General features: G+C 40.2%; 1 protein-coding gene across 1 annotated transcript in view; it reads right to left on the bottom strand.

Moving 5' to 3' along the window:
• Positions 1 to 1,246: 1,246 nt before the first annotated feature.
• The window catches only part of LOC118616915 (multiple epidermal growth factor-like domains protein 6), a 462,674-nt gene continuing 441,940 nt past the window's right edge, over positions 1,247 to 21,980 (bottom strand). Inside the window, 8 exon segments of the mRNA XM_036242486.1 lie at positions 1,247 to 1,320; positions 1,701 to 1,829; positions 3,054 to 3,182; positions 6,994 to 7,125; positions 9,089 to 9,296; positions 9,623 to 9,777; positions 11,454 to 11,576; positions 15,600 to 15,737. Of these exon segments, the coding sequence (XP_036098379.1) occupies positions 1,247 to 1,320; positions 1,701 to 1,829; positions 3,054 to 3,182; positions 6,994 to 7,125; positions 9,089 to 9,296; positions 9,623 to 9,777; positions 11,454 to 11,576; positions 15,600 to 15,737 (1,088 nt within the window).

Here is a 21,980-nt window from a genome sequence, read left to right as displayed (position 1 = left end):
AGAGGGGAACATGGATGAGCTGCCTTCTGCACGCCCCCTACGGGGGATCAAGCCCACAACCCAGGCATGTGCCCTGACTGGGAATTGAACTGGCGACCTACCAGTGCATGGAATGACACTCTGACCTACACCAGCTTGGGTGCACCAGATTTTTTTAAAAGTCACTTTGGAGCACAAAGGTAGGTAATTACTATTATTATTTTGTAAACCAATCAAAATTATACTTTTTTGGGGTCGCATCAGCAAAATATATATTTTTCGTGTGCTGCAGAATTTTAGTAATTAATTTACATGTGCCATGAGATGAAGAGGTTGGAAATCGCTGCTTTAAAGGAACAATAATAAAAATGATGTCATATTTTTTTTTTTAGGTGAGTTTTCTTCTCTTGGCATGTTCTAGGAGGTACATGGTGTTCTAGAACACTCCCTCTGCATCTGCATTTTTCTTCTTTTTTAAATCCTCATCTGAGTATATGTTTATTGATTTTTTAGAGACGGGAAAGAGGGGAGAGAAAGAGAGAGAAACATCAGTGTGAGAAACACTGATTCCTTGACTCTTGTACATGCCCCAACTGGGGCCTGAATCCACAACGTGGGTATTTGCTGTGACTGAGAATCAAACCTGTGACCTTTCAGTGGATGAGATGACACGCCAACCAACCCAGCCACACCGGCCAGGGCTGCACCTGCATTTTCACATTCACCGTGCCTTCTTCCCTTGTCTCCTGCATTGCCGACCCAAGCCAGAGCTTTCCTTACGACCCTGGTTCAGCTTCCACGATGCCTTCACTGGCCTGCTTTCTCGAGTCATTACAATTTAGTCTCTGTTTTCTAGGGACATACTTCTTATAAAATAGACAAAATCGATGGACATTCAAGTAAAATTACAATATAAAACTCCAAAAGGTCTCTGTTTTTTATGAAATGGGTCATGGTATTACTCAGGTCACCTTAGGAAGGATTTTCAAAGGAGGGCACACAGACAAGGCCGAGAAGTAGGGGGGAGACTGTTTCAGACTGTCAGGTGCGAGCACCCGGCTTCAATATGGGAGCGTGGGCAACCCAGAGACGTCCCATTAGGAGAAATCCAATACGTTACTTAAGAGGTTGAAGTTCTTATTGATGATTGTATTTTCTCACATTTTCTGCAAAATGCAGAATAGCCTGTTGCAGAAATTTTTGGGAATGATATTGCTATACACAAGAACCCAAAAATAATGGAGACTTTTCCTGGTCTTTTTGATGTTCAAGGTCCACAAAGTGTCAAGTCTCCTTCTGAATGAGCTATTAACAATCCTCTCTCAGTAATTAAGGTCAACACTAATGAGAAAAAATATAAAGAAATTAGAAATACTTCTCTTTCACTCATCAAAATCTAGATTCTCTAAAATAAGAAGCTTAAATAAAGACTAGAGCATAAATTGTCATATATATAGTTAAATATATATACATATTTATATACAACTATATAAATGCGTTTTTAAAGTTATATATTTTATATATATAACTATACAAATATGTTTATATGGTTATATATTTATATATAACTACATAAATGTTTTGAAAGTTATATATTTATATATATATAACTATATCAATATGATTTTTAGTCTCTTCCTTTGTCTAACTCTAAGGTATTTTTGGTTCTTCTCTGAGCCTCCTCTCTTCACACAGAGAGCAATGTAATGCCTGGGACTCACTCAGAGGACAAAATCTCCCGTAGCGCCCTGGCTCACACACACAGGCCCCGTACACCCTGTGGCAATGGCCATGGTTGGCGCAGTTACATTTCCTCTTGCAGTTCTTCCCAAAGAGTCCTGTTGGGCATCCTAGAGGCAGAAGGACAAACAAAGCAAATATTAAACCACATGGAAAACTTGCCAGAACTGTTGCTACATGAAATAAAGAGCCTGCAAGAGGTGAGATGTTTCCAATCTGACTGGACGAAGGCTAGGGAGACCTTGTAAAAACCACATATATGATGTCACATCCTCTGTCTAAAATTCTACAAAGATTGGACATTGCTGTCAGGTTAAAGCTCCAAACTTAATGAGACTGAGCTTCGACCGTGGCTGACCTCACGTGGCACTGTATCTTCCCAGGGGACTTTGCCTCACCAGCTGGCCTTCTTCGGGTTCTCTAAGGCCCTCGCTCTCCCCCACTTCCGAGTCTGGCAACGCCCTGCCCTCCAACTTTCCCTGTCTCATGCCCCTCCTTCTGCAGACTTCTGCTTCTCTAGAAGTTGCTCTGGCTCACACTCTATTTTCCTCACGTTCTGAGCACAAAGCACCCATTACTGTATCATAATTCCTGGCACAGTGCCTTGCAAACACTTTATATATTTTGAATAAATGAATAAATATTATTCAGGGAGAAACATAACTGGGATGCCAGCAGGAGGTTTCCTGCACCTCCCAGAGAGAGAAGTGAACTTGGTTTCCCTCTCCCCAGTTCCGTGACCTGTGGGAATCTAATAAACTCCTTCCATTTCTGGAAATCCCTAAAGACTTAGCTCTTCACTGGCTCTCTGCCTTCAGCTCTTGGGTCAGGACAAGTAGTTTCTTTTTGGCTTTATCCAATGTGGCCTTTTCATTGGCTGCCATGAAAACTCCACACAGAGCCCTCCTTGGCATTTTGAGTTTTCATCCATCCTTTCTTCTCTGTTCTCCCCTTTCCTTCCACTCCTTTTCCATCTCCTTGCCTCCAAGTAGCTCCATTTTTCTTCATTTTATTATGTAGAGCAAATACATTCTCTCCAGCTCCTATATCCAAACCTGTACACACAAACTCAGTTTTTTGCTCAGTGGAAGAAAAGCTTTCTTTTGTATCAGGATTCGCCCTGCTTAGATCACAGTTGGAGATGTCAGAATCACTTATTCGGTTCCACACGTCATCAGTGAAAGGAATCGTACCCTTGTATACACAGATGTAGCCCTCTACTCCTTCAGAAAAAGACTACCTTGGAAAACACAGATGCAACTTTCACTTAGTTTATTTCCCATTAGGAACCTCTTGAACAGTTGTCTCATGAGCCCAGCACCTCACATTCCTACCATGTTCACAGGTTTTCCCATGCACCCCTGGGGGGCACTGGCACCGCCCAGTCCGAGGATCACAGGTGCCTCCGTTCTGACAATCACAGATGCTTCCACACTCGTTCCCGCTGGTCTCGGGGGCACAAGCTATGAAGAAAATGGAAAAGTGAAGCAAGCAGTATATACCATACTCAGTGTGATACAAATGGAAAAAAACAATCTTGTCTTCCATATTAGAACGGATACCAAGTAATTAAAATCTCTGTAACTGGCAGACCTGGGAAGTATGTCCAGCATGCTCGTAGTGTAAATGGCATCATCATTCCTGGGGACTGGATACAGCCACTGACAATGATGACCGAGGTACGGCTCGGAAGGTTTACATAACAAATTTTTATTTTGTTCCTTAAACTCTAACCTGTACATTTTCAAAGCTTAGATATCCTTGCTGTATTAACTCTAACTAACCTTCATGAGAAACAAACTGCACCTTTTATTTCAAAAAGTGGAAAGAAAATGTAGGAAAGGAATGGCGTGATTTTTAAACAAGAATGCATACAATTAAGACTGTTCTGAGCATCCCAAGGTGTTCTGCACTGTCACAGGATGATGAAGTCAAGCAAAGAACGGTTTTGTTGGTTTTGGGGAAAGTATTCAGTATTCCAATAAAAGTAATAAATTGGGAAAAATGTCTGTAGCTTTATTTTAATTTTAACTTGGGTACATATAGTTGTTTATAATTTTTCAGTAACCATTTACATTGAAATTTTATCATAATAGGCTAAATAATATACATTAAATGTGTATCACATCCTCTGCTCACCCACTCACACCGTTCCAGATACTAATATGGAAACTTGGCTTCTTATTCACTTTTTTCTTTGCTTTCAAGCCCTAGGCTACTATGAAAAGGAAAGAAAGAGAAAAGAGGAAAACAAAAGGAATCAGAGAAAGAAAAACTGTCCATAAATATTGGTTTAGGACTCAGGAGCGGGGAAACTTTTTTCTGCCAAGGGCTATTTGGATATTTATAATCATCGTTGGAGGGCTATACAAAATTAGCCTGCTATATTTGGTCAGACTAAGGTGATGCGTATGAAGTTACTGGTATTGATTTCATGATGGTCCCCACCTCTGGTAGGTCTACATATGTAGTAAGTCTTTGAATTCTTACAGCGACAATAGAGGGAATAATTTTTAAAAAAATCCACCTGAAAAAGAAAGTTAAGGAAGTTTAAATAGCGTACTCAGTATCTAAAAATCATCAGATCAATATCAGCAAACCAAGACTGTTACCTGTCACTCCCCGGCAAAGTAGGGTATGGTATCCCATAGTGCGTGGATTTGCTAAATCCTTCATTAGCATCAAACAGAGCAATTACCCTGGAGAAACAAATTTGAAACAAACATGCCCCAAACCATAGCTGGATGATTTGGAAAGAGTCACGAATCTTTCCCTCCCATTCATTTGTCATATGAAAATACTCTAATCTGCCCTGTGTATTGGATAGAGACTCACAAAAGCAGATGAAAAATAGTCAATATGAAATCTCTTAGAAAGAAATGGAGTTCTGAAATGTGCCATTCAAATTTCTATGTGATAATTTTTCAGTTGTTTCATTATAATTACTTGGAAAATTCCTAAGGTATCAAAGCAGATGATCTTCATCATAGACCAATAAAGGTGTTAGGCTAGAAGTTCTACTCAGTGGGAAAACTAACTTTCCAGATCTCTGCAGAACGCTCTTTTTCTGAATTTCCTTTGCTGTGTTTGCAGAGCAAATACGGCTGATGAGTGATTGGTCATGTCCATTTATTACAGTTTATAGGGATTTTTAAAAATGTTCCCTCTCCCCATTTTGGTTCAAGAATCAGTGAAAATATTTTTTTCATTTGTATTGTTCTGTTTCATTTTTGTTAAAAAATTTAAAGAAAGGCAAAGAGAAAACGTTAAAAAAAAAAAAAAAAAAGACATATCTTCTGCCTTCAGGGACAGACTCTCCTGTCCAGGACCATGTGAAAACGTAAAAGGTCCTCAACATTTCCTAAAGCCAAAGAAGGGGACATCTTGTCTTCATTTTATCAGCAAGTTCATGTTCAATATTCCTTTTTTTTTTTTTATCCTCACCCGAGGATATTTTTCCACTTTTTGTACATATACAGTGGGAGAGAGGGAGGGAGAGCGGAAGGGAGAGAGAGACAGAAACATTGACGTGAAGGGACACATCGAGTGGCTGCCACCCGCACGACCAACCAGGGCCGGGGACAAACTGCAACCGAGGTACATGCCCTTAGCGGGAACTGAACCCGGGTCTCTCCGGACCGCAGGCCGACGCTCTAACCGCTGAACCAAACCGGCCAGGGCTCATGTTCAATATTTCTGAGTTAGTTTTGCATCAGTCATTTTATATGCTGATGTATTTGAGATGGATGTTTAGTTTCATTTCACATGCTGCCACATTAGAAATCAAAGGTTTGGAAGACACACCTTTTCCAACAAAACTTACAATGTAAGGAAAATGTTTCTTTCCCTTTAGTCATGCCACAACGCTGACTGATCCCAGCTTTATAGAGCTGCAGGCCAATAGAGCCCCGTGCTTCAAGACGAGTCTTCTTTTGCTCCATCGGGCACTAGGTGCCTCCAGACATGTCAGTTTGGACAGACATGAATAGGATGTTGCCCGTGGGCACACTGTCTAGTCAGAAAAATGGAACAGGACTCTAATCCGATCCGAGGCAGAGAAAGAGAGAGAGACAGTGACTTCAAATCCACCAAAATAGAAATAGTTGTGGTTAGACTGGGCCATCAAGAAGGGGCTTCATACACTAAATGGAAATAGACAAGGAGGGTGGTTTAGCGAAAGGCACAAAAATTGAAAGTGTGAAGCAATAAGTAGTGAGTGGTTTAGTTCATTGGAAATGATAAACTGGGCAGGGAGATGTGATTAGGATCAAGAGCAAAGAGGACTTAGAAGGGCCTGATTTCAGAGAGTCACCAGTGGGTGGCTGGAAGCCGAAGCTCATGCATCAGGAAACGGGACACTTTGAGACTGCTTTAAGCAGAAGTAACACCCGGGCAGAGGGATGCTTAAGGAAGGTCCGCAAGACCCCAGCTGGACACCTTGGTTGAACCACTGCGTTACCTTGTGACTCAAGTTTGCATCTGTCCCCTAACAGAAACAGTGCTTGTGCCTTTTCTTCCGATATGCTGGGGATTCAGAAGAAAAATCTGCTCATATCCTCTTCCAAGCTAATCACAAAGACTAAGAAAAACCTTCTCTTAAAATTTTTATAAGGTGACTTTAAAAAGAGGAAGAGGAAACAAAGATAGTTAATATATTTTGTTTTTATTACTTGGCAGTTTTAGCACTTGCAAGGACCCCTCCATTTAAAATATACAGAAAACATTTATTAGAGGTATCATTTTTGAAATCTTTTATATTTTTTATGAGAGACATCTAAAAAACGTAAAAGTGTTATTGGCTGTACTGACATATTTTAAAGGAAAAATAAAAGGAGAAAAACACCAACGGAAGAAAGCAGCAGTCAAGCAGTAGCATCGATTGCACTTTGTAGCACAAACCCTTTCTTTTTCTTCTGTTTGGGGAATAGCCGGCCTGAGCCTAATGACTTATTTAAATGGAGGGACTTTTATAGGCCTAGACTATTAGGATCCTTTATTAACTTTTACGTTCCATGGATCAACAAGAAACACTACCTCAGGTTTCCCAGGGAACACAAAAGCTCCCCTTTTAATCACATGTTCACTTTAAACCTTCAGTGCTTCATAGGCATTCTCTATGCACAACAAATAAATTGGTTTTTCACCCACATCCATTGCTGATCTTGTTAAAACATTTCAGGGAGGACGCAGGTATAGGAGAACTCATCGCCAGTCGTTCAGCAGCAGTGAAGGAGAACATGTCGCCCTCTACCGAGCCTTCAGGGCATCACTTACTTTCATGACAAAGGACGCCCCCCCAGCTGGCGGGGCAGGAGCACCCACCCTTTCCTCCCCGGCACTGGCCTCCCTTCACGCAGTCCTCACAGCTTAGACTGCGATTGTGTCTGAAGGTGTGACCCAAACAGACTGGAGACAATACAATATCAGTTATTGCAAACTGTCTACGTCACTGAAAATGAAAACGAAACACTTAATTTCACACACACACCGGCCCTTGAGCATATTTCTTGTAGTCCCAGAAAAAGACAACAGCAAAGAGATGTAATTTAGAATAGTTTATTTTATGTTTTCCATTGATACTATTGAAATATAGTCCCCAAAGAGTATTTAGAATATTTAAGAAAGTAAAAAAAAAAATATGAAGAGAAATTATTATTGATTCCAGAACACTAAAGTAATCAATATGCCTGGTATTTGGTGCTTTTCTTCCTCGGCATTTTTATACAAAGTTGTTTTCTCCGTGTAAAGCTTTTTATTGAGATTTAATATAGATGCAGAAAAGTACACACATCTCAAGTTTACAATTTATATTTCCCACACAATGTAACCCCCCCCCCCCACTAAATGCCATCTAGATCAAGATATAATATGCTGCCAGCACCCCAGAAACTCAAAGGAGACTTGATGATTCTTAATCATTAGCCTCGCAAATTAAGCACTATCCTGATTTCTATCACCATATGTTATTTTTCTTCTCTTTGAACTTTAAAGAAATAGGATTGTCAAGTATGTGCCCTTGGTATCACTCTTCTTTCATTCAATACAGTGTTTGTGAAACGCACCCATATTGCATGTACACTTGTTTTTTAGGGCTGTATAGTATTCTATTGTCTAAGTGTACCATGAAGGGTTTTTCCATTCTGTTCTTGAGGGGGAAAAAAATTACCTTGATCTGAATAAGGATGGAGAGGCTTGATTTCAGTAGTTTTAAGGGTTGTTTCATTTCCAGTTTTGCCCGTTTCTAGTGGGGTCTTTTAGACATCCCAGTCGACAGTCTGTTCTGTTAAGCAAGTCCTCTCTCCTCCTCTCCATCACCGTGCCCCTGCTGGTACCTGTGCCAAGCTCCTCGCTGTCTTAGCAGCTGTCTTTCAGACTTTCTGGCTTCTCTGCCAGCACCGCCCATACGTGAGCAAACGACTCAGGAGAAAAGCGGCAGAGCTTGTCCATGTCACCTGTCCGGGTCTCTCTTCCCTCCAGACCCTGGCCACTCAGGGTCTGACTGCCTTGGTAGCCCTGAACTCCATCCACTTAGACTTTGAGTCACCAAAGTATCAGGAGTTTGATGAAGAAACGTAAAGGAATTCTACTTTTAGGCAGATGTATTTATTGATATGATTATGATTAACCAAAGCATGAAAATATTTTACCATTTTACTGAATGCACCCCAAAGCAGTCATCAAGTGCTGACACTGTTAAACTACCCCAAATAGAGGGAGAACAAAAAGAGCAGCTCAGTTTGACAAAGAAAAGAAAAGGAAGCAGCAGACTGGCTGCAAACTGTTCCATTTGAAAGAGGGTATGTTAATTTATTTTGATCAGAAGTGATTTGATGCTTGAGTTCTGTTGCGTGCATATATACGTATGAGAAAAACTGTTCAGGATTTTAAGACATTTTCTTGGTCCACTTGAACATATTAAACAATTGCTTCTCAGCATTTCAAGATCTGGGAAGGATTTTGATTTTAAGGCTATTTCAAGTAAATTTTCAACTACATAAAAGTGACTTCTAATGGAATTTTAATAGCCAGAACTAAAAGGTCCCAATCCTTCTCCCCATTATGTCAATTTAAAGATACCTTTCAGCCTTACTTCATTGTACTGGACTTGAAGAGCCCCAACACCCTGTACCCCACCTCTGCACACACGTCCACAGCAGTCCTTTATTGTGCAAAGAGAAGAAAGATCAAAGGTGGACTTGTTAGGAAACTCTGAAGACGTGACTTGGGACCCACCCTTCTTGCTAACAAGAGGTTAAAACATCTGATGGCATTACGTGTGGATAATGAAATTGTTTATAAAAGAATTTATGTGAATTCTCTCACAATTAAGAAAAGCGGTGACTACGATGAGATAAACTCTTTTACTCACCAGCTTTGGGCAAAGCAGCCAGTTCTCCTCGCGTCTCTCCTCGCACTTCGCCCTCATCTGCTTCATCTTGGTGGGTGGGAAGCAGGGAGGAAGCTGTGTAATGAAGCAGCCGAGGGGGGCTGGCGAACCTCACTTCCAATTCCTCTCCTTCCTCTAGCTCATCATCTAAAGCTAAGACCACACAGGAAAAATGCCTGGATTCAACATGCTGGCGAAAAGAAGGAAACCCTGAATAAGGGCGGATGAGAGAAATGAGGCGGTTTGAACTCGACAGCCAAGGCAGGGGGCCACGGAGAGGAGAAACTCTTTGAGGCCATTTCAAAAAGTCTCTTGTAAATGAAGGTGACAAGCAGCTGTCACAAAGCTGAAACCGTAGCAGAGAGAACAAGAGGAAAAGATCTCGGTCTGTGAAGAGGGAGAAAGGGCAGGATGGGTTTGAGTTAAGGAATATGTGGTCTCTGTTTCTCCTGAAGAGGAAAATGAGGATGGAAGTAGTTTAGAAGAGACACAATACAATTCTTCACAGTGACTTACAGATGCACGTTTTCCCATCACTTCCCGTTCTGTAGCCTTCTTCACAAGCACAGTGTACGTTCCCACAGAGTTCATGCATACTTGGTCACAGGCTGTGCTGATAGCCAGACACTCGTCCACATCTAGGAACATGTAAACAATGCCCGTTTTAGGCACTGAGAGGTAATACAGACATTATGAACACATGGGCCTATTTGTGTTCCTCTTGTCACCTTTATTAGTTGGTGACAATGTACTGCCCCACAGAAAGCATAGCCCTGGACACTTTCTCAAGTATATCCTGCCAATGTTTTCCTTTCACTTATTTCCAAGTTTACTCTAGTTCATCTACATAAACAAGCTCTTTCTGGGACCTTGCTTATGAGGTTTTGATGAAGAATTTAAAACTTAAAATAAATTCAGTGGTCTCAGGCTGTGTACCACTTTGCATAATGTTCATTCATTCTTGAATGATTCAGTATCTGTGATGAAGCATTTATTCCATGCATAATACTGTATGAAGTTGGTGGAGAATTTGAGAGGTAGAAGAACGTGAAGGCTTGATCTCATGTGACTGCATATCTAAGCCTGGACTTTGGTCAGTGTGTTCACAATAGTAGAAGTTCACTGATGAAGCTGGGTTTCTAAGCTTTGCCTCAGACTGTGATGTCTTCTTCATTTGGATGTATATACCCAATTATGTATATTCACACCATATAATCATCTTTTGGCTCACTCTGCTTAAGAGCAGATGGTTGAGGAAATTCACATCTTTGGGCCCTGTTAACTGGATGGAATATGGTAAATGGTGATATACTGTACTGTGTTTAGAATGTATAGCTCTCACAGTTGTTTTTGCTGTTATCTACACTATAAAGTTGAGAGCTTGGCATCTATATGAAGATACACACCTATCATCCTCAACATAATTCAGGAATTTTTATCTTTATGCAAGGAAACACTATTTTCCTGAGGCATAATATTCTTATACACTTTGACTATTATTTAAAAAGATTATCTTATGTTTGCTTTGATTTAAAAAATGTGGTTCAAAATAATGGTAATAATGCTCATAAAGTGAAAATCTAAAGATCACATTTTAAAAAGAAACTTAAAAAAAAAGGTAGCAATGACTTAAATGAGCTGTTCTTAATGTCATGGTATAAAAAAGTGAATGAACTCCACTCTCTAAATCTAAACTCTCCTGTGGAAACAAATACATAATATAGAAATCACCTGAAAAGTGAAACAATTTTAACAAATAAGTTAGAAAATTGTAAAATGATATCTTAAGACTTGTATTAGCTAGATTAATATCAGACACACAAAAGACTCTGATACAGACTGAACTGTGGCAATGACCCGGCAACCCCTTTGCTACTGTTCTCTAATTAAAATGACTCTCAGCCACCAACTTTCCAGTTCCAGTCAAGCTTGTCATGAGTGACTCGTGTGGCCACGTGTGTGCTCTGACCTGCCGGACCCTCTCACTTGTCTATATAGACTCAATCAGGTAAAAGGGATTATGGGCCAATGAGTGTTACAATAATAACAGCTACCTTTAGGTGAGCGATGTCTCTGTGTCAATCACGGTACCGCGCACTTCACATTTCTTACTTTCCTTCATTTACGCACTGACCCTATGGTCACCTTCACATTACAGGTGAGGATCTGAGGCTCAGCGCGGTTAGCGTCGCCCAGGTTCATGGGATAGTACATGGTGGAACCACATCGAAATCCCAGTCTCCTTAGGGTCAAGCTTCCCTTTCCCACCCTAACCCCCTCCCTTATGTTCCTCCTGCATTGACTGCCCGGCACATCAGTGATTTCGCGGTAGACCTCAGGAGCTCACCCTCGCACCCACAGCCACCTGAGCGGATCCGAAAGCCTTCCTGGCAGCGGCATTCGTAGCCTCCCAGAGAGCTGATGCAGAGCTGGGCACAGCAGGATTCTCCACTCGCACATTCGTCGAGGTCTGAAGGGCAAAATGGCATTTTCTTCGTTTAAGAGGCAGGCGTTTGGCCTGTAGAAGCGCTGATAAGCCTCTCTTCTAAATTAAAATTGTTTTACTAATCATTTTCTATTTCTCAGACTACACAGTACAGACATCAAAGACACTATGACACAAAAAGAATGAGACGTTCGGGTTTGTTTCTTTTTTTTTTAATCCTCACCCGAGGACATTTTTTGTTCAGATAGAGTGGGAGGGAGAGAGAGGAAGAGAAAGAGGGAGAGAGAAACATCGACGTGAAAGGGACACATCGAGTGGCCGCCACCCGCACAACCCAACCAGGGCCGGGGACAAACTGCAACCGAGGTACATGCCCTTAGCGGGAACCGAACCCGGGTCTCTCTGGACCGCAGGCCGATGCTCTAACTGCTGAGCCAAACCAGCCAGGGCTGGGTTTGTTTCTTGCATGTTTCTCCTACGCCTGCCATTTATTTTAAAAGTATGTAAATAATCTCCAAATGCATTTATAAGCACAGGAAAAGAGATCTCTGCTATTTATTTTTTTCCAGTTTAAACAGCAATTTGATTAAATAAACAGAGAACTTGAAGAAGAACAACAACAAGGAGAAGAACCGAAGTCCCACTTTGGGAATGTTTGAGAACTGCAAAGAGGAGGGCGTCTCACACTCGGCTTGTCCTTCAGCCAACAGAGCCTTTGCAGCAGAAGGAATTCACGAAACTGGGGACAGAGGTGGCAGCTGCCATTTGGAGGGAGGGCAGACCATCTTTTTAAACATTACGTTTCAAATTACAGAATATTTCAGAGCATTTGCTTGCACTTTGCGATGATGCTTTGACTGAGACGAGTGGGGTCTGGTTTTTGTTGTTGTTGTTATTTATTTTTTTATTGCTGTTGGTGACATCCCCCTATCAGACAAACAGCTTTCTAAGGGGTGCTCTTTAAGTCCCCTTCGGCACTACTATTCCAGAATTCTCCAACCCTGGATATTTCTCCCACACACATAACTGCCCTGAGGAAAATACAAATGCACCAGAAGATTTCAAATTGAAACCCTTTGGCCAAAGAATAATCTATTTGGCTTCAGTTTGGAGGTGATCATTTCTAACATACTGGCTAAGGAGGAGCAACAGACTCTTCACCCACCGCTGCCCTTAGGCCAGACGCCTGGGAGTTGTGTGGTCAGTTGTGTGGTCAGGGTTTTTGGCTACAGGCCCTTGGTTCCATTCAGCCCCCAGTGTTTGTTGAGATGGTAAGTTGGGTGGCCTGTCAGTGCCAAGTTTACAAGGTCCCATTGTTCCATCACTACATGAGCAGCCACAGACATAAAAGGTCAATATCTCAATTAACCTTGGAAAGGGTACCAATGTAAGGAAATGCAGAGAAGAGAAAGGAAGGAAAGAACACGCAGTCAATTATCTGAGGCGAGGGGTCACCATAAAATCTCTAAATGAAGGTCATTTGGACACATAACATTCTTTCTCCTGCAAAATGTCACAAGCAATGCTACTCACAAAAATCTAGGTGATCTATTTCTCTCTCTTATATTAAACTATCCTTTGCCCTTTGGATTAAATAGCATGAATACGGAGGGCAAAATTAATTTTAAAAATTCAGTTTTATTGAATCTAAAACATTATCCTGTATGTTCTTTTATTTAAAAATATTTTAAAGTCTTCTCAAATAGCAGTAGCACCTCCAAACACATGTCTCAGGACTCCTTGTTCTCAGCTACTAGGAGCACAACGGATCACAACTGGAAAATGAGTTCCTCACTGTAACATTATATGATCCATTTTGGATTCTTCTCTCATTTTTCTGGGGTGATTTCTAGTTTTTCTCGGGTCAACCATCCTCAGTCTGAAACTCACCTGAAGCCTTGTCTTTTCCAAGGCACAAGCCTTTCCTAAAAGGCTAGCCCCCCCCACCCCCCAACTCTTACACCACGTGTTTCTTAAATTGTTTTACTTATTTGCAGATCTTATTTAGTAAGATCTTTGCTTGCTTAGTTTTCCCTTTTTCCTTTCCTCCTCTCTGATGATCATGTTTTCCCTACATTGGCCAATACACTATTATATTGCAACATTGCAGAGAAATTCACCTGTTCATAAAAACTTAGCTCCAATAAAAAATAGAGCTTCGATTGTAGCCAGGCAAAACAATTAAATGTTTCAGCTCTGATTTCAGAAAAGCATGAAAATTAAACCTTGGAAAAAATTGATCTTCTGTATGCCCCCATCCCTTCATATGTAGTTGTTGAATTAACTCTAAAGGTTAGAAAGACATTTTTTTCTAATAGCTAACGATCGTGAAATGTAATGAGCTCATTGCTGGTCAGACACTTGCATAGCTTCTTTCAAATTGTGTTAACACATCTCTGGGTTTTAGCCCTAATACATTTTTTCATTTGGGCAAGGCAGATTGGCAATTTGCAGACTGGATGACTTATTTTCACATTTATTTGTACTTTCTCAAATATAAAAAAAAGAAGCTAATCCTAAAATAAGCGAAAAAGAAAATTCTTTAATTTCTTTCAGACATGAATGTTTTTACAAATCATCCACAGCCTTAATCTGTTCTCAGGCAAATAAGCAAAGTACATATATGTGCACTCCAAACAAATCATTGCTGTACTAGAGTGAATATTTTGGTGTTTAGGAATGAGTGCTATTTATTGTTATGAAATGAAATAAACGTAAGCCATAAACAATATAATGTCATGCTGACCGCTGAAATTTCATAAATATGTAATTTTCTACATTCTGACCCTGGCAGATGCTCTTTTTTTTTTTCTTTTTAGTTATAAATAAGCATTTTAACTGAATCTTACTTTTCAAAGAATAAGGAAAGACACCAAATTATACATTGCAAACAAAAGGTTTTGTGAAAAGACAAGTAGAAGGCAAGGAAGGGAGCGGAGAAGAAAAGAAGAAATCCCTTTATTTTTTCCAGAGGTACAGATATTAGCAAGGTAGAAAAATATAAGCATATTTTTCATTACATAAGAAGAAGCAAGGAAACCAACAGATTTCATAGTTAATACTGTAGACTCGGAAATATGCAGGAGGCAATATTGGATCAAGAAACACAAATAATGACATTGTTTTGGTTAAATAATTTATGAAACCAGAATTCTTAAAGTTCACATCATCACATGATAACAAATAACCCCCAATACTTAGACCTTTGAAATTCATCTCTTTTATGAGATTCCAGTTTGTCTCTAACCATGCTGAGTAGTATAAAATGGTCAAAGATTTTTTTTTTAGTATTCATAATTAAGAAAGGTGATATAAGGTATCACAAAAGAAAACAAGCAAATGTGATATTTAATTCCGAAACAATGGCAAACTGCTTTATAGAGGCTTGTATGTGTGCTCAGACCCAGAGCACATCATGGTACAGTTTGATGCCCACTATCCCTATTTTTCTCAGAAGCTCTAGATTCAACATTCCATTATGAAGCAAGGCTGGAGTGGAATTTATTTTTCTCATTGTCCCTAATGATATTAGTTCCAATATTATGTTGGAAACGTTATTTATTAAAAATGGGTTTGAGCTGGGATTTCCAAAGAATGGTATCTTTTAAAGTTTCCTTTTGGAACGTAGCTGCCTGCCATGCCAAAGCGGAACATGCACCTAAACTCCCACCGGCAGAAAACGGATGCCCAGGGTTTAGCTTCAGCTTGAGCAGAGAGAAGGAGGGCACCTGGTAGCATTTGTTGTTTGAGTTACAAATCGCATTTACGTGGTTAGATAGGACTTGGAATATTTTCCTGAAATAAAACGAAGTCCACATATTTTGTTAAAGTGTTTCAAAGCTCCTTTAACTTCAAAGCATTCAAAGTTAATGATGTCTTCTGCCAAGTAATATTTCTTTTACATTGGTCCGGTAGCCAGAGACACTGTCCAGTTCGTTTCTCCGTGCAGTCTGAGAGATGAGGCTTGCATTGCAGAAGTATTGGAGAGAAAAGGGCTAAGTGAATCCCGGAGAACCCTGAAGGAAGATGGCATTTACCATACATTACCTATGCATGTTTTCCCATCTGCATCCAGCCGGTGTCCATGGTTACAGGAACAACGGGGCCCACCGAGTGCATGCTCACAGTGATGAGAACAACCACCATTGTTCTTTTCACAGCTATTGACAATTTCCAATTCAATCCCTTTCCAAACAAGCAGAAGGGGGTTATTAGCATAACCACAGAAAAACCTGAATACATGTCAACAATTGTTGGGAAGACAGCACATTTTACTGGAAATTTATCAACACCCTACACATATAAAAGCCAAAGTCTGAGGGCTGTTAAGGATTGCAAATGTCTATACAATATCAAAATACTAACAGACCTATAAATAATGTTAAATTGACAGAGTGGTGCAGAAAGGTAAATAGTCCACCAGTGGTTATTAAAGACTTATCTTAAAGGACATTTACTTCTGGGAATTCTCAGTATTTTGGGGACATAAAAGTATGTGTATTGAATCAGTAAACAGAAAGCAAATAGGTTGTTTGCCAGCTGACATTTCTATTCTCAAGCAAATGGTATGTTATTTTCTGTCCTTTTTAATGGCCAGGAGTACATGAAAATATTGTTAAAAATAGCCTTGGAACAAAAGTATGAACACAAAACCAATGAATTTGCTGACCATATTTAACTAGTATCATGTTAATGTGGTAATTAGCTTTGAGGTATATGGGGGTCACTTATTATACAAACTATTACTATGAGAACCAATTTGCTGATCCAGGTACCTGTTAATTTGGGGCATTTATGGTGACATCAGCCTCATCATATGGATGCCAATTGTACTGAGCACACAGGCGTTATAATCAATCATTTTCTTAGTGAGGAAATGAGAAATTTAAAAATGCTTTGAATCATTGTTAAAAGTATGGAATTTAGGTATTCTGCTGTTTTTACCATTGGCCTCTATTGTTCTTCATTTGTGTTGTTTGGATAGATCTCTTATTAATGAGAGTGTCCCCACTGGTTCATTTCCTTCCATTCTTAATACCTGACCTGAATCTTTTAAAAGAATTGAGATGAGAAAGAACAGGCAAGGGTAGTTGGGATTGCAGTAGTCTGTGAAAGGCTACATCACCACTGAGTATTCCTAGTGTCTGCTATGATACCTGGAAGTTACCAAGAGATCCGCCCTCTGCCCCAGCCTCCAGGCTATGGTGGGCAGTAGCCTGTGTGTCCCGCTCACCCCCCTCTGGGCCATCATTATCCTCTATTACCAAGCTGATAACAGATGTTCAAAAATAGGTTTCGAATAATTGAATAAACAAAAGAAGAATTATGCTAATCAATTTATGATTGAAAATAAGAAGCCCTTTAGGATTTAGAAACAGCTATTTTAGGTCTGAGAAAAATTAGAAAGCTAAAGGAAAGATTAAAATAATGAAAGCAACAGATATTTTTCATGATATGTTAACATATACTCTTCAGGGAAACATCTTTCAAATTTTGGCTGCTATTCTTGTTATTTTTCTGTGATCAATGCCACTCTAAGACTTCTGGTAGTAATTTACTTTAAATAAGAATTATATTATTATAATGTCATGGAAAAAAATATATGAGGCTAAAACAAGGGTGTACTCAGATCTATAACTGCCCTCTAGAAAAAGCTAAGATTTTGCGTCCTTGATACAAATGATGATGTTTAACCATAGTACTTTAAAAAAATTATACTTTAAAAAACTTTTTTAGCCCTGGCCAGTATGGCTTAAAGGTTAGAGCATCAGTCCACACACTGAACTGTCTCGGTTTCAATTCCTAATCAAGGGCATGTACCTGGGTTGCAGGTCTGATTCCTGCCACAGGTAGGGCACATGCAGGAGACAACCAATAGATGTGTCTTTTTCACATCTCTCTCTCTCTCTCTTTCTCTCTCTCTCTCTCTCTGTCTGTCTCTGTCTCTCTTCCTCCTTACCTACCTTTCCTTCTCTTCCTTTGACTCTCTATAACAATCAATGGGGGGGGGGGGGGGGGTTTAAAATGACCCTTGTAGTTTCTCATAGGTAGCAAATACTTATTATTTACTCAATATATAAATGCAGTCAATGTGTAAATTTAACTTCAATTAAATATTGCTTGAAAATTTGGAAGTTTTATTCAACTATGCTGAATCTGGAACTTTCAATTTCTAATCATAAGAGAGTGATAGTTCATTTACAGCACACTGTGGAGATTTGATGTTTTGAGAGCCTCTGAGATTATATAATATAAAATATTGTTTTCCTAGGAAAGTGTTAAAACAATATTTTCCTCAAATATACTTGTTCTATAAAGGACACACAATTCATTGTTAAACATTACCATGCTCTGAAAACATTTACTCCACCTGCAGATTTTGAAACAACTCAAAATAGCGGTTTTCAGGAAGAAAGCTTTGCATGTCAGCTAGTCGGTATGGAGGCATGGTGACACCTGCACAGGGAAGGTAGCTAGCCGAATATTCACATAAGAAAAATAAAGGTAAAAACACACTTCCACCAAATGTATTCAACTCCAGGGAAAGCTGCTTCCCCAAATAACCTTTATAGAGAACCTTGACTTCATAACGCATTAATAATGGCCCCTCTTTCACAATAACTGAGAATGCACCCGTCAGATAATAAGAGATTTTATTTCAGACATTGGTAAAATGCTTCTACACCTTTGGCCACATTAAAAAGCCAAAATATTAATAAGAAGAAAAAAATCCCATCCACATTTCTCTCTGCTTCAGGGCATTAAGAGAAAGGCTCACATCAGAAGTTGTATCCTCATTAGTAGTTAATTCTTCTCTCACATTTTATTTAGTTTGTTCTTTAGAAGACAGATATCATCATAGCAAAACTGCACTGTTTTTAAGCAGTAGAAGTGTGCCAACAGACATTAAACCTTCACTGACAAGCTAGGCATGAAAGATACATAGAATTGTATGCAGTGGAGGAGAATGAAGAATTTAGTGATCCTAAGAATGTCTGTTCATGAGAAAACTTAGGTAAGGACACAAAATTATTGACTATATTTATCCGTCTTTATTCTTCTCATTCATTAAAACTGATAGAAAGACATGTACTATATAAAAATATATGATGGCTCTGGCCAGTTTGGCTCAGCGGTTAGAGAGTCGGCCCATGGACCAAAGGGGTCACGGAATCAATTCCCGGTCAAGGGCACATGCCTGGGTTCCAGGTTCTATCTCCAAGCCCTGGTTGAGGTGGTGCAGGAGGCAACCAATCTATGTGTCTCTATCACACTGATGTTTCTCTCTCTCTCTCTCGCTCCCCACCCCCCTTCCCTTCTATCTAAAAATCAATGGAAAAATATCCTCGGGTGAGGATTAACAACAACAACAACACACACACACACACACACATATTATAAAGTTAAAAGGATAGTCTATTTGGAGCCTAAAGACCCTAGTTCAAGTCCTAGTTCTGTCACTTATTAATTTTGTATCATGGGGTTTTTGACTTCAATGTTAAATAGATAGTTTATTAAGAAGTGGAGAACTGGGAAGAACAACTTTTTTTTTTTTAATTGATTTTTTTACATAGAGGAAGGGAGAAGGAGAGAGAGATAGAAACATCAGTGAGAGATAAACAACCATTGGCTGACACGTGCACGCCGCCTACTGGGGACCAAGCCCACAACCCCGGGCATGTGCCCTGACTGGGATTCGAACTTCGACTTCTAGGTACATGGGATGATGCTCAACCAGCTAAGCCACATCAGCTGGGCACGGGAAGAGCATCTTTGGAACTGAGACAGGAAATCAGCAGTTTGTTTGGGGCCTGTTAAGTTTGCAATGCTGATTAGTCAAGCAAATAGAGATATTGAATACATAGTTGGGTATATTCACATGTGGTTAAAGGAAAAAGTGGAAATATAAATTTAACATTGGGAGAGGGGCCAAAGACGGAGAGAAAAACCTGGGAAGTGTGAAAACATGGAAGAGATAAAGTATTTCAAGAAGAACAGGGTTTAGTCAACTGTGTTGAAAGCAGCTGAGAGTTCAAACAGGGTAAAACCAGAGAAATTATTAGGCAGTCTGGTCACACGGAGGCCATGGGCGACCATATATAGAGAGAGGTGATAATCTAATTAGTGAGCATGATGAGAGAATTCAAGATGAGGAGGAGACATTGATGAAGTTATAAAACATTTGCTGTGAAGGTGATCCGATTAAAACTCTGGTCCCATACAGGCTTATGAGGGTACTTCCAACACAGGAGCTGCTGGACCATGTTGCAATCTGCTGAGAACGATTCACTAGACAACGGCAATAGCAAAGGTCTTCAGATGGCGAGAGTAATGGAATCCAAAGTACAATGGACAAGACAGCCTTGGACAGCAGTAGGACCACTTCCTTCATGTTATCGGGGGTGGAGGCTTTCCCATATAATTCTATGAGCTATTTCAGATTAGCTGCTAACTTGAACTGCAGTTTGCATACATTTTATTGATAACATCAGGGACAAGGTAAGAATAAAGGCAAAAGCTGGGATGGGGGTGATATAAAGATTTAGAAGAGAAAGAAAACATTCAACTTTCATTTTGAAGACGGTGAAAGTAGACATGATGTCAGAGTATAGTTTTGTCCAGCCATGTGGCTTACTAATGGGAGATTTATGCCTTTCAAACCAACCCAGTTAACATGGTTGTGTTTTAAACCTAGCAAAACTCACCTGGTAGGGAATAGGTGCGAAGTGGAGAAGGAAAGGAAGAAGCCACTGAGCAAAAGGTAGAGTCTGAAGATGAGGAAGAAAAATGAATTGTTGCTATACCATGATCACATAAGAGGCAGAGATAAAGTCATCCAAAGAAATAATTGAAAAAAGTATTCTGCCATTTGAAAAAGGAGGGAAGAGGCAGACGGTGGTAAGGATGGGAAACACTGAGGCAGAAAACATGGAGCATGGGATCTGTGTCAGATGGCTTTCAGCTTAGATGAGCAGAAAGTGTGTTCCTCTACAGCCGTGGTTCTCAACCTGTGGGTTGCAACCCCTTTGGGGGTCGAATGACCCTTTCACGGGGTCACCTAAGACATAACAGTAGCAAAATTACAGTTGTGAAGTAGCAACAAAAATAATTTTATGGTTGGAGGTCACCACAACATGAGGAGCTGTATTAAAGGGTCGCGGCATCAGGAAGGTGGAGAACCCCTGGTCTACAGGTTAATCAGAAACCAGTGGGGAAGACTTGAGAGAGAGAGTAGCTGCAGTGGCTATTAGTAGCAGGTAATAATTCAGCACATTACCATTTTAGCATATTTCCAATAAGAGATATATTACATGCATAACTGAGCCTAGGTGAGGAAGAGGTTAAGGTTGGGTGAGGTGGATCACAGGAGCAGAGGGATGAGCCAACGAACGAGAATGCAGAGTTGGAAGGAGATGCTTAGAGGCCTCGTGGAAAGGAAGCAACCCTGGGGGGGGGGGGAGCTGACACAACAATTCTCTTTACAACATCCAATGTGTCAGATATTTTCTATCATCTGGAGCTGCTCCTCGTACTGCTGGGTCCTTCCTTTCTGTTAGGTCCTTTTCCTTGAGCTTGAAAGAGGGCAGACTCTTCACAAGGAGAGCCATGGGTCCCAGGGAGCCCCAAGGCAGAAGACCTGAGACTTAGTCCTTGTCAGCGACATTGGGGATCATTATGCCAACCATTTTCTATGGACTCTGAGCCCATTTCTCTCTTTCTTTCTTTCTTTCTTTCTTTCTTTCTTTCTTTCTTTCTTTCTTTCTTTCTTTCTTTCTTTCTTTCTTTCTTTCTCTCTCTCTCTCTCCCTTCCTTCCTTCCTTCCTTCCTTCCTTCCTTCCTCTCTCTCTCTCTCTCTCTCTCTCTCTCTCTCTCTCTCTCTCACGTGCCCCTAGCCGGAAGTGAACCCGGGACTCTCTGGTCTGCAGGATGATGCTCTAACTGCTGTGCCAAACTGGCCAGGGAGAGCCCATTTCTTTAAAATAAAGGGAATGCAGACTGGTACAGCCACTATGGAAAACAATATGGAGTTTCCTCAAAAAATTAAAAATAAAATTGCCATTTGACCCAGTGATCCCACTCCTAGGAATATATCTTCAGAAGCCTGAAACACCAATCAGAAGGAATATATGCACCCCTATGTTCATAGCAGTTATTTGCAATAGCTAAGCTATGGAAACAATCTAAGTGTCCGTCAGTAGATGAGTGGATAAAAGAAGTGGTACATTTTCACAATGCAGCTGTAAAAAAGAAAGCTCTCTTACCCTTTGAGACTGCATAGAGGGTCCTGGAGAGCATTATGCTAAGCAAAATAAGCGAGTCAGAGAAAGACCAAGTATCACATGATCTCACTTATATGTGAAATCTAATGAACAAAACAAGCTGATGATCAAAATAGACCCAGAGACATGGAAGCATGGCACAGACTGA

The sequence above is a fragment of the Molossus molossus genome, unplaced genomic scaffold (assembly GCF_014108415.1).
Source record: "Molossus molossus isolate mMolMol1 unplaced genomic scaffold, mMolMol1.p scaffold_m16_p_5, whole genome shotgun sequence".
NCBI classification, from domain to species: Eukaryota; Metazoa; Chordata; class Mammalia; order Chiroptera; family Molossidae; genus Molossus; species Molossus molossus.
Note: the sequence above shows the minus strand (reverse complement) of the source record. Positions and strands in the feature narration are given on the sequence as shown.